The sequence below is a fragment of the Rhinoderma darwinii genome, chromosome 12, assembly GCF_050947455.1.
Source record: "Rhinoderma darwinii isolate aRhiDar2 chromosome 12, aRhiDar2.hap1, whole genome shotgun sequence".
Lineage (NCBI taxonomy): Eukaryota > Metazoa > Chordata > Amphibia > Anura > Rhinodermatidae > Rhinoderma > Rhinoderma darwinii.
The window spans coordinates 77,576,269-77,588,447 of record NC_134698.1 but is presented as its reverse complement, the minus strand read 5'-3'; the positions used below and the strand labels follow the sequence as shown (position 1 = coordinate 77,588,447).

Genomic DNA, 12,179 nt, shown 5'->3' with positions numbered 1-12,179 from the left:
CTCCAACGACAGATGTAAACGAAGCCCAACTGTTTTTGGCTAAGTCATGTTTTAAAGGGGTTGTCCCAGAAAAATAAAATTATGGCCTGGCCTAAGGATAGGCCATTAATATCTGATCAATCGGGGTCTGACCCCCGGCACCCTCACCAATCAGCTGTATTGAAGGGGCCGCGGCACTCGTTTGAGCGCTGCTTCCCCTTCATTTCCTTTGCTGGAAGACGGCTGTAATTCGGTGAACCGCTGCTACAAGTGTGGCGACGATTCTCAGTGTAAACAGCAAAGAAAACGAAGGGAAAGCGGCGCTCGTACCAACGCTGTGGCCCCTTCAAAACCGACAATTGGCGAGGGTGCCGGGAGTCTAACCCCGAACGATCATATGAGGATAGGCCATCAATTTCTAAGGACTGGACAACCCCTTTAGGGCTCTATAAAGGTTCAGACATTGACTTACAGGGTAGTCACCTCTAGGTGGCACTAAAGACAGTTTTCCTTCTGGAGGAGAGTGACTTTGCATTCTACATTTCACCCATGCCCGCCATCCCACCAACCCTATGACTGGTTTAGGGAGGTATAATTTGGAATGCGTGAATGTAATAGTCTTGTAACCCATCCCATTTGCTACCTAAATTGTGCAACGTGTGCGTTTAACCTGTCGTCGTAGTAAGGGGGCCCCCTTCATCTATGGATGGTCTACTAATGTGAAATCCCACCTGTCCATAAGCCTCATTAAGGCATATGGACTTTATAGACAGCGGTCCCCAGCACATGACCAACCCTATAAAGCTATGTTTACATCCGGGTCTGGTTTCCATTCATAATGAAAGCCACGACGCAGTACCAGATCATACAGCGGATACCTACGGCGACCGATGGACCCCATTGCACTGTGAATTGGTTTTATAAATGCCCCTTCACTTGCATTGTACAAATCCGTTGTAAGTGAATGAAGCCTAAGAGACGAGTCCCACAGGACACAACACAAAGAAGACGGGGGACAGGAAGACAGGATTTGAAGCTATATCCCTGGTACAGGAGGGTAACATCTACGATAGTGACAAAAAGACTAAGAACAAAACATGAAAAGGTGAAAGATAACCAATACCCCTGAAGGTGAAAGGAAAGTTAAGGCCCTATTACACCGGCCAATTTCAGCCGATGTAACAAGTGCCGATCAACGAGACAGCTCGCAGACAGTCGCCCGGAGCTATGGATGGGGACGAGCGGTCGTCACTCTGATCGCTCCTCCCCATACATCATCATCATCATGTCGGCAGCGAGTGTCTGTTTACACACCAAGATGTGCTGCCGACAATGATATTTCACTTTTTTGAAACGATACGACCAGCAGATGATCCAGCGTTTGCTCGTTCATCTGCTGATCATTCCCCTGTTTACACCGGGCAATTATCAGGAAGGAGCGCTATATGAACAATTGTCTGCCCGATAATCGCCCAGTGTAAAAGGGACTTTATAGAAAGCCCTCCGTGTATCCAGCAGGTGAGGGAGAAGTTCCTGAAGATTACAGAAGGAGAAGCCTAGATATAAGACACTGGGGGATGAACAGTGCGATAGGAAAAATCATCAGAATGGGAGACAATGGGGCGAGAAGGGAGAAGAGGGGCCAATGTGGGCGACGGGGCCAGCAAGGGAGGAAAGGGCCAATGTGTGGTGCCGGGGCCAGCAAGGGAGGAAAGGGCCAATGTGTGGTGCCGGGGCCAGCAAGGGAGGAAAGGGCCAATGTGTGGTGCCGGGGCCAGCAAGGGAGGAAAGGGCCAATGTGTGGTGCCGGGGCCAGCAAGGGAGGAAAGGGCCAATGTGTGGTGCCGGGGCCAGCAAGGGAGGAAAGGGCCAATGTGTGGTGCCTGGGCCAGCAAGGGAGGAGAGGGCCAACGTGGCCCCTTCCCTTCCTGGCCAGCAACGGGGCCGGCAAGGCAAGGGGCCGGGCGACGGGACCGGGCGACGGGACCGGCAAGGCAAGGGGCCGGGCGACGGGACCGGCAAGGCAAGGGGCCGGGGGACGGGACCGGCAGGGCAAGGGGCCAGGCGGGCGACAGGTGAGCATAATTCCAGCATCAGATGCTGGGGGCACTAGATATGGGGGGCAGACAGGTGGAATGTTGGTAGACACTTACGGTTCCAGTAGACCGGATAACACTCCCCCTCGGTGACATCCACCTCGTACAGGCCGCTCCTCACACACACCGGCTCGATCTTTACCACATTCCCGATGTTCACCACGTCCAGGCCGGCGGCTCCCGGCTCCCCATCTCCCGGCACGGCGGCTTCTCCCTCCGGGGCGGCGCTGAGTTCCAGCAGGCGGCGGTAGGCTAGCTCGATGCGCAGGGAGTCGTAGCCGATGAACGGTTTCCAGCTCTTCTTCTCCTCCTTGTAGAACCAGCGCACCTCCTCCGCGCCCAGCTCCGTGACGATTTCATAGCGATGCCGGGAGCCGCTGGAGCGGGTCCGCCGCCTGCCCGGGAGCTGCAAGCTGTCCTCCCCATCCTCACCCTCTGAGGGGGACCCGGCCAGGCCCGGCACCGGGGGGAAATCATGGCCGGTCAGGTGCAGCTCCAGGCCCCGGGACATGGAAGAGCGGCGGCGACGGGAGGAGGGACACCGGTGGCCCTGCCCCTCCTCTTCCCCGGCCTCCCCGTCCTCCTCTTCTTCCTCCTCCCAGTCACACTCGCCGTTCTTCTCCGGTGACCGGTGCCCGGAGTGACTCATACCGGCGACGTCTCACTTCTCTGAGTGATCATGAAGCCACTCGGCCCCGGCATGGAGGCTGCACCGTCTGCTGAGACCGTTATTCCGGCGCCCTCCTCAGGAGCGTGGTCTCCACTTCTCCCTCACACACCGGCAGCCGGGCGCGCCCCCGGTTCCTTCACGATCTCTTCTGACGTGCGCGTCCCCTCCACTCACAGGGCGCTCTGGACGCTGTCACGTGACGCACAGCCTGGTCATGTGACTCGAAAGATCCTGCTGCGGCTGTCAGTGCCAGTGAGCAGCTGTGACCTGCAGCATCCGGCAAACGGTGGTGTACGACGGATTGTGACGGGTGGGGGTCACGAGCACGGACACGAATGTACACACGTTTGACAGATGCAGTCCACGTGACAATCCAGCAACATGCCCCTTTAATTAAAGGGCTTGTCCATACTCAATTAAAAACTCAACCCCCATAGGAAAAAAATAGAACTTTGTGTTCTCACGTCGCGGATTATACCCTTTGTGGGTGAGATACACAACATTGATTTCATTGCATTGTGTAGTGTCGTCTCAGACCACATCACGTGACTGCAGCGGTTAATGGTCATGTGACTTCTTTGAATGTCTTAAGAAAAATTAAAATGTATATGCAATGTCATGGTAACACTTTCCTAGGTCTCTGTTCTACAGCTCCAGCCTAAGGGCTTATTCAGACGAACGGGATATACGTCCGTGCGTTTTTTTCCAGCGGGTTCACAGCTATTCTGCCGCAACTCAAAAAATAAAAATATAAATCTTATACTTACCCAGTAGTCTGTGTTTCTTCCTCCAGGCCGGACTCCTGGGATGACGTTTCATCCCATGTGACCACTGCAGCCAATCACAGCGGTCTCCTGGGATGAAACGTCATCTGCTAGCAGGCCGGCTAAGTGCTGCAGTTTTTCGCCTGGAATTCCCTGCTGCGCACAGGGTGAATACGCTGCCTGCCTTTATGCAGCATATCCACCCCGTGTGAACTCAGCCTAATGCTGGATTCACACGAGCATGTTCGGTCCGTAAAGGACGGAACATATTTCGGCTGCAAGTCCTGGACCGAACACACTGCAGGGAGCCGGGCTCCTAGCATCATAGTTATGTACGACGCTAGGAGTCCCTGCCTCTCCGTGGAACTACTGTCCCGTACTGAAAACATGATTACAGTACGGGACAGTTGTCCCGCAGCGAGGCAGGGACTCCTAGCGTCATACATAACTATGATGCTAGGAGCCCGGCTCCCTGCCGTGTGTTCGGTCCGGGACTTGCAGCTGAAATACATTCCGTCCATTACGGACCGAACATGCTTGTGTGAATCCAGCCTAAGGCTGGATTCACACGACCATGTTACGTCCGTAATGGACGGAACATATTTCGGCCACTAATCCTGGACCGAACACACTGCAGGGAGCCGGGCTCCTAGCATCATAGTTATGTATGACGCTAGGAGTCCCTGCCTCGCTGCGGGACAACTGTCCCGTACTGTAATCATGTTTTCAGTACGGGACAGTTGTCCTGCAGCGAGGCAGGGACTGCTAGCGTCGTACATAACTATGATGCTAGGAGCCCGGCTCCCTGCACTGTGTTCGGTCCAGGACTTGCAGCCGAAATACGTTCCGTGCATTACGGACGTAACATGGTCGTGTGAATCCAGCCTAAGGGTATGTTCACTCCTGGTGTATACGCAGCAGATTTTCCATCTGGATTTGTATGTGGGAAATCGACAGCATACTACAGTAACCGCAAAGTGGATGAGATTGGAACAAATATGATCCACACGCTGCAGAAAATGTTTGCACAAAAAATGTGCAGAAATTGATGGATTATACATTTGCACCATGTTAATTTATGCTGTGGATTCTATGCACATTTGTTGCAGAATTTCCCCATCCAGTTCATTGGGGAAGTCAATTTCTGCAACTGCCATTGTTTGTGGAACCTGCTGCGATTACGCTGCGTATTCGTGGCAAATTCCACAAGTTAAAAAAAACAACATCTCGCAGCACTGCCGTAGCAATGCGTCATGTGAACTTTGCAGCCAATCACAGGCTGCGGTGGTCACATGAGTAAACGTCACCAGAGGGCGCATTGTCTGGGATGTGTTGCTATGGCAACATGTACAGAGAGGTAAGTATAGGGAATTTCTTTCTTTTTCTAGCAGCTTTTCCGCAGCAGAAAAGCCGCACGAATATTTGGACACAGCTTAGTGCAAATGTTCGGCCAGATTTCCCAGCGTGTTTTGGGTCGTATACACTGCGTACGTTTCCGCACTGAATACCAGGGAAAAGGCTTGGCAGGGCCTCTAGTGCAGATTGTAAACCTGACTGGTTGCTAGCGGCAACAGCTCTACTTTTAGGGTATGTTCACACAGGGCGTATGAACATACCCCTCTTGTCGCTAGCAACCAGTCAGGTTTCCAATCCGTGCTAGAGACCAAGCACATTCAGGCCTTTTCGCTGGTTAAAGGCTAACTAAACTGTCAAAAAACTTCTGTCATATAATGACATGTCAGAAGTTTTGATCTGTCGGGATCCGTGCACTGAGACCCCCACCGATCGCTAAAACAAAGTGCTCTGGCGTCCGAGAGCTTCTGGTGTTTTTTTTAGTGATCAGTGGGGGTCTCAGTGCTCGGACATCCACCGATCAAAACTTCTGACATGTCAGAAGTTTTTGGAAAGTTTAGTCACCCTTTAATTCCAAGCACCTGGCTCCATAGTTGGAGGTGGAGCTGCTGGATCAGTTCTCATTAGTAACATTTCAGGTTAGGAGATTCCAGCTACATTTCCCTGGCAATTCAGTGACTGAACCATCAACAACTGCACATTTATCTACTAAAAGGTAATAAAATGCTGCAAATCGTTGAGGTCACCCCCAGGGTCACTTGTTTAATCTACATTTCGGCTTGTATTTTACTTCAGGATAGAAGTGCTATACTATATGATATCCCCACTCCCTCAAGCCTGCAAACGCCCTATAGAGGGGGATTTGGAAGAGGATGTATGTTAGGAGCGTCACACACGAGCGTGTTCGGTCCGTGATATACAGTCCGTATGTTGGCCGCGTTTCCTGTATCGAACACGCTGCAGGGAGCCGGGCTCCTAGCATCATAGTTATGAATGATGCCAGGAGTCCGTGCCTCGTTGCGGGACAACTGTCCTGTACTGAAAACATGATTAGTCTACTTGACAGTTGCCCCGCAGCGAGGCAGTGAAACCTAGCGTCATACGGAACTATGATTCTAGGAGCCCGGCTCCCTGCAGTGTGTTCAATCCGGGAAATGCGGCCGACGTACGGACCGTATATCACGGACCTGAGGATCCTTAGGGCCTGTTCACATCACGTTTTTTGCTTACATTTAGCATATATGTGGAAAATGCTCCCGGCGTACCCACTAGACGTGTCAATAGTGCTCCATTGTCAGGCGGAGGCCTCCGTCTGGCCAGTGTATTGGGAAAAAAAAGGGATGGAGTAGCATAGAAGACTACGCTATTTTATTCTGTGGAATCCAGTGAAAAAACTTATTAGTTAAACCTATACGTTTTTTTTAACAAGACTATGTGTGACCGATGCCAATGTATGCCATAGGCTTGTATGTGTAGGTATGAGAAAGGCCCACTTGTGTGGGGCAGACATGTCACGCCTGTAATTGGTGTGAATAAATCAGATGCTGTCGTCCACTTCATTTATTCTATATTTACCGTATGGCAACTGTAAGGGTATATTCACACGATTAACAAAATACGTCTGAAAATACGGAGCTGTTTTCAAGGGAAAACAGCACCTGATTTTCAGACGTTTTTGCTGCGTTTTTTACGGCCGTTTTTGGAGCTGTTTTCAATAGAGTCTATGAGAAAACGGCTCCAAAAACGTCCTAAGAAGTGTACTGGCACTTCTTTTGATGAGCCGCCATTTTACGCGCTGTATTTTGACAGCGACGCGTAAAATGACAGCTCGTCTGCACAGAACATCATAAGACCCATTGCAAGCAATGGGCAGATGTTTGCCGACGTATTGGAGCCGTCTTTTCAGCCGTAATTCGAGGCGTAAAACGCCTCCATTACGTCTGAAAAGAGGTCGTGTGCACATAGCCTTAAATATATACGTTATGAGCTTTTCAGCAGCCATTCATGACGTATCCGTTAAGCATCGTGCACATGACTGTATCCAATTTGCAGACCACAAAACATGGCTCCTAATGGCTTCCGTGTGCTGTCCGTTTTTTTTTGCGTGCCCATATACTAAAATAGCTGATGGACCGCAAATACGCACAAGAATATGACCTTTTCTATAATTTTTAAAATAGACACGCGGATCCGCAAATAAAAAAATGGACGTGTGCATGTCCCCATAGAAATGAATGGTTCAGTATGCTGTCCATAAAAAATAAAACGGATAGGATCCTGAAGAAAACAACAATCGTGTGCATGAGCCGCAGTATAAGTGCCTGTTCACATAGGCGATCAGGGTCCGTTTTCCGGTTCAGTTCAACCTTTCCGTCAGAGGAATCGATGAACGGAAAGCTGAACTGAAATTATCGCTTCCGTTTGCTTTACCATTGATTTTAATAGTAATGCTTTGCTTTCAGTTTGTTTCCGTTTGCTTCCATTCTGTAAAGTTCAGTTTTCTTTCACGGAGTGCTGTCGACTGCGCTATTGTTTTCGTGAAAAAAAATTAAACTTTACAGAAGGGAAACAAACTGAAACAGAAGCATTACCATTGAAATCAATGGTAATTCAAACTGAAGAGAGAGTTTCCGTTCATTGGTTCCTCTGATGGAAAGGTTGAACGGAATCGATGAACCGAACCCGAACGTTGATGTGAACATGCCCTTCGCTTATGGTTAACGGATGCAACTGTTAGGAATCAATCACAACTTATATGTAACATATATCTCAGAAGCTTTTCCTAGCGTATACGTTGAAGTGTAGCTAAACTTTTGACAAACTTCTGACATGTAATGGTGACATGTGAGAAGTTTAGATTGGTGGGGGTCCGAGCACTGAGACCCCCGCCAATCTCTAGAACGAAGCAGCTGAAGCGTTCGTGTGAGCGCTCAGCCACTTCGTGTCTGTTCGGCTTTTCCCGGAAATAAATGTATCTGTGTACGAACTCAATAGAAAGTCTATGAGCCCGTACTCTGATACATCGGCTTTCCGGAAAAGGCCGAACAGGCACGCAGCGGCTGAGTGCTCACACGAGGGCTTCAGCTTCTTCGTTCTAGCGATTGGTGGGGTTCTCTGTGCTCGGACCCCCACCAATCCAAACTTCTGATATATCACTATGACATGTCAGAAGTTTGTTAACCGATTAGCTACACTTTAAACGGAGAAAAAAAAAATGCCATGTGAGTATAGTCAAAAGATGTGTCCTATTTTAATTTCCGTCTCTGGGCAGAAGTCCATTGCTGTTTAGGACCCCTTTAGGGTGCCACACCGCTACCACATTGCAATATAACACATAAAAATGCTTTTTTTTAATTTTTTTATTTTTTTTTGGAGTCTGGGAAAAACCTTTACCGACAGGGTGTCATTTATGTGAATACATTGTTTGTGTAATTCATAAACACCGGTAATGGTGGGATTCCTGCATCAACGAAGTACAACAAAAAAAATGGGGGGGGGGGGGGGTTTATTAAAAGGTTTGTACAGGATTAAAAGAACATGTCTACTGTTCTTAGAAGTAAGTAGCCATGGTTTTTTTCCCGTATTTTGTACAACCCCTTTAAGACTGGCGTATCGTACATCAGTAATAAACTAAGGAACGATGGAGTTAAATGTGCTACAACGCCTCTTGTTAAATTTGCTGCGTTTTGGTCTGTCTTAGGTCCCCTGCACATGGCCGTAGCCATGTACGCGGTCCGTGATTACGGGCATCGACAGCCGCGGACTATCATCTGTTTGTGGGCCGTGCTCACATTATAAAGTAAAGAAGCATGGTCCGCAAATTAAAAAAAATAGTACATGTCCTATTTTTTGCGTGTCATTTCTACGGCCTTACGCTTACCTGTAAATATACGGGAAGGTCTCCGTGGGCCATAGAAATAAAGGTATCCGCACTGACTGATCCGTAACTGCAGATCAACATTACGGTCGTGTGCATGGGGCCTTCAGGTAAGGCCACCTGTAGCACAAACATTGCAGTAATTTCCGTCCGCAGCGTTTATAGCAGCAGCAAATCTCAGCCACACGCTGCAGAAAAAACCCACACAAAAGACGGAAATTGATGTACGGACGTTCAATTTCGTATTTCCAATGAAATAAATGGAAAGCTCTTTGAAGCCGTATTTCAAGTGTATTTCTGAGCGTATTACAAGCATTTTAAGCTTCGAAATACCCCCGAAAATATGCAGTGTGAACATGGCCTAACAGGAATACTGTTCTTGTTGCCCATAGCAACCAATTACAGCGCAGTGTTAACTTTTCAAGAGCACTAAAAGAAATTCAAGCTGCACTGTGATTGGTTTCTATGGGCAACAAGAACAGTTTTTCTCTAAGGGTGTGTTCACACTGACTATATTCACCCGTTTTTCGGGCCGTAAATGTCCCGAAAATCGGTAGCAGAACGCCTACAAACATCTGCCCACTGATTTCAATGGGAAATACAGCGTTCTGTTCCGACGGGGCGTTTTTTTCCGCCTCATTTTCAAAAAACGCCGTGTAAAAAGAAGTGCATGTCACTTCTTGAACAGTTTTTGGAGCCATTTTTTTTGACTCCATAGAAAAACAGCTCCAAAAACGGCCGTAAAAAACGGCTGAAAATCAGAGGCTGTTTTCCCTTGAAAACAGCTCCGTATTTTCGGCTGTTTTTTGTTAAGCGTGTGAACAAACCCTTAGACAGTTTTCATATGGGTTCATTTACATGAGATGTTTTTTTAAAATCCACAGCAAAAATTGCAGTCTTGTAATGCGGTTTTCGGCTGTGCATTTTTTACAGGTGAAACACATTTATTTCAGACTCTGCTCACATCTGCGTCAGGGGCTTGGCCTCCGTCGCAGATTGCCATTTTTGCCAGATAAAAAAGCGGACACCATGACAGAAACCTGACAGAACCCATTAGGCTGGATTAACACGAGCACATTACGTCCGTAATGGACGGTACGTATTTCGGCCGCAAGTCCCGGACCGAACACACTGCAGGGAGCCGGGCTCCTAGCATCATAGTGATGTACGACTCTAGGAGTCCCTGCCTCTCCGTGGAAATACTGTCCCGTACTGAAAACATGATTACAGTATGGGACAGTTGTCCTGTATGGGACAGTTGTCCTTCACACGTAACATGCTCGTGTGAACCCAGCCTTAAAGTCAATTGGTTCTGTTGGGCACCGTGGTTTTCTGTCATGAGACAGATCCGGCAGCTCTGATTTTTCATTGTTCTGTTCCCGAAACTTTGAACAAAACCTGACGTTTCACCTGTAAAAAGGGTGGAAACCTACTCACAAAACGCATCAATTTTTCTATTTGTGTTTTTTTACCGCCTGGCCATAAGCGTTTCATGTAAATGCACCCTATGGTCACACGGGCAAATTACAGACGGAAATACGCCTCAAAATACTCTTGCAATACGCCTAGAAACAGCTCCCATTGAATTCAAAGGGAAAAACGCCGCGCAGTTCAGACGAGGCGTATTTTTACTCCACTAAATTAAAATACGCCGGAATGTCACTCCTTGAGGTGTTTTTGAGGTCGATTTTTAACCTTTCCAATGGATTCTGCCAAAAGGGCTTTGACGATACGCTTTAAGGCGCTGTTCACACAAAGTTTTTTTGCATGCAGATAAAATCTGCCCCAGAATTCCTTCAGGAATTTTGAGGTGGATTTTAAACTGCATGTATTTTATTTTATCGCACGTTTTCGTGGCGTTTTTCGCCCGCGGCCATTAAAGCTAAAGCAAGGACCGCAGGGAAAAAAAAACGAAGCGAAAAAACTGTGTTTTTCTGCCTCCCATTTAATGGGAGTTCAGAGGAGGAAACCGCGGCAAGAAAGGATAGCAGTTTCTTTTTTCTGCAAGCGGCCAAAAGCCGCCCAGGAAAGTAAACGCCTTTGCTCCTCCCATTGAAATCAATGGGATGCGATTCTGGCCGTTTTTTTAGCACTGATTCTGACGCGGTTTCCTCGTCAAAATCGGCACCAAAGGATTCCGTGTGAACTGACCGTAAAAACGCTGGCAAATCTGGGAGCTGTAACTAGGTGTATGACGCGCCAAAATATGGCTGCAATTTGCTTGTGTGAACCTAGCCCGTATCTGTGGTAAAACCAATGTGAGTTCTTCTATTCGTAAAACATGGCTGCTTTCTTACACAGGTTGTAGCTGAAATACCAGACTCAACCAATGGACAGTGTGGCACCCTTTCTGGGTACAAGAGAATCAATCTACACTTTGTATGGCGGGCTGGGAGAGATAAGAGGGTGACAATGAGGCCCCCAATCATGAAGTACCACACAGTTGTATGACAAGTGTGGGGGGCCTAGTAACTGCATGGGGGAGTTTGAAACCTGTCTGGCTAAAGGAGAGGGGCGGAGCTGTCTGGACACTTGGTGTTGGTGAGGAAATGGTGGGAAATGGGTAACAAAATGGCGACTGAGAGAAGCTGTGTGGTAAAACAACATAAAAAGGGAATTTTACGACATCTCCAGGTAAATAATCTTATATATATAGCTCAAATAGCAAGATTGCAATCTATTTCTAATATTTTATGTGTTTTATAATGGGGATTCTGTGAGGTGGAAAATAAAATTCTGTCATAACTGGAGACTAAAATGGTATAATAAAAGATGTCAATGTCTTCAGGCTCCGTTCACACTTGTGTCATGCGACGGATACGACGGAGTCCATCCAGTTCCATCGCGGTGTACGTTGTTTCTACGGGAAAAATAGCGGCACATGCAGCACTATTCTCGTCTAATCTGACGAAATTGCCTTCGGATGGATTCAGAAGTTGCGCTTGAAGTGCGGTTAAAACTGTTCACGCTTTTATATCGCGATTTGATTCCTTTTGTCGATGCAGTTGCGTTTTTTACCGCAACAAAAAAAACGCATCACATCGCTGTACAGACACATTGTTTTTAATGCACTTTGAACCGCACCTCGAACGTAACGTCTGAATACTCTCCTGGGCTGTGTTCACATGACTGGTTTTTCCTGAGGAGAAATGTGCAATGGAATTGGCCGAGAATTTGCGGGAGAAATCCGGGGCTGACCCTCAGATTTCTGTTGTGGTTTTGAGGTAAAACCAGCTGTGTTTCTCCGTGCGGCTACCCAAAGCTATTTGTGGCGGTATATGTCGCAGAAACCGCATCAAAGAAGTGACATGTGACTTCCTTTATTTCAGTGAGGCGGATAGCAGAAAATTCGACCCCCGTATGATCAATGGGAGGCTTTTTGCAAGCGTTTTTTTGACTCAAATTCGATGCAAAAAATGCGTTGTAATCCGTGTGAAAAT

General features: G+C 47.9%; 1 protein-coding gene and 1 long non-coding RNA gene across 6 annotated transcripts in view; one reads left to right on the top strand and one right to left on the bottom strand.

Moving 5' to 3' along the window:
- Window positions 1-2,925, bottom strand: part of DDHD1 (DDHD domain containing 1) — a 32,478-nt gene extending 29,553 nt beyond the window's left edge. For 2 of the 4 annotated variants that reach the window (XM_075844170.1, XM_075844171.1), the window contains exon 1: window positions 2,133-2,925. In XM_075844170.1, the coding sequence (XP_075700285.1) occupies window positions 2,133-2,724 (592 nt within the window). In that variant the 5' untranslated portion in view covers window positions 2,725-2,925. The remainder of the gene's footprint in view (window positions 1-2,132) is intronic. The other 2 variants (XM_075844173.1, XM_075844172.1) reach the window with 1 other exon arrangement.
- Window positions 2,926-11,280: 8,355 nt separating this feature from the next.
- LOC142664820 (uncharacterized) overlaps window positions 11,281-12,179 on the top strand; it is a 204,831-nt gene continuing 203,932 nt past the window's right edge. For both annotated transcript variants that reach the window (XR_012851392.1, XR_012851391.1), the window contains exon 1: window positions 11,281-11,373. This is a non-coding gene — a long non-coding RNA (uncharacterized LOC142664820). The remainder of the gene's footprint in view (window positions 11,374-12,179) is intronic.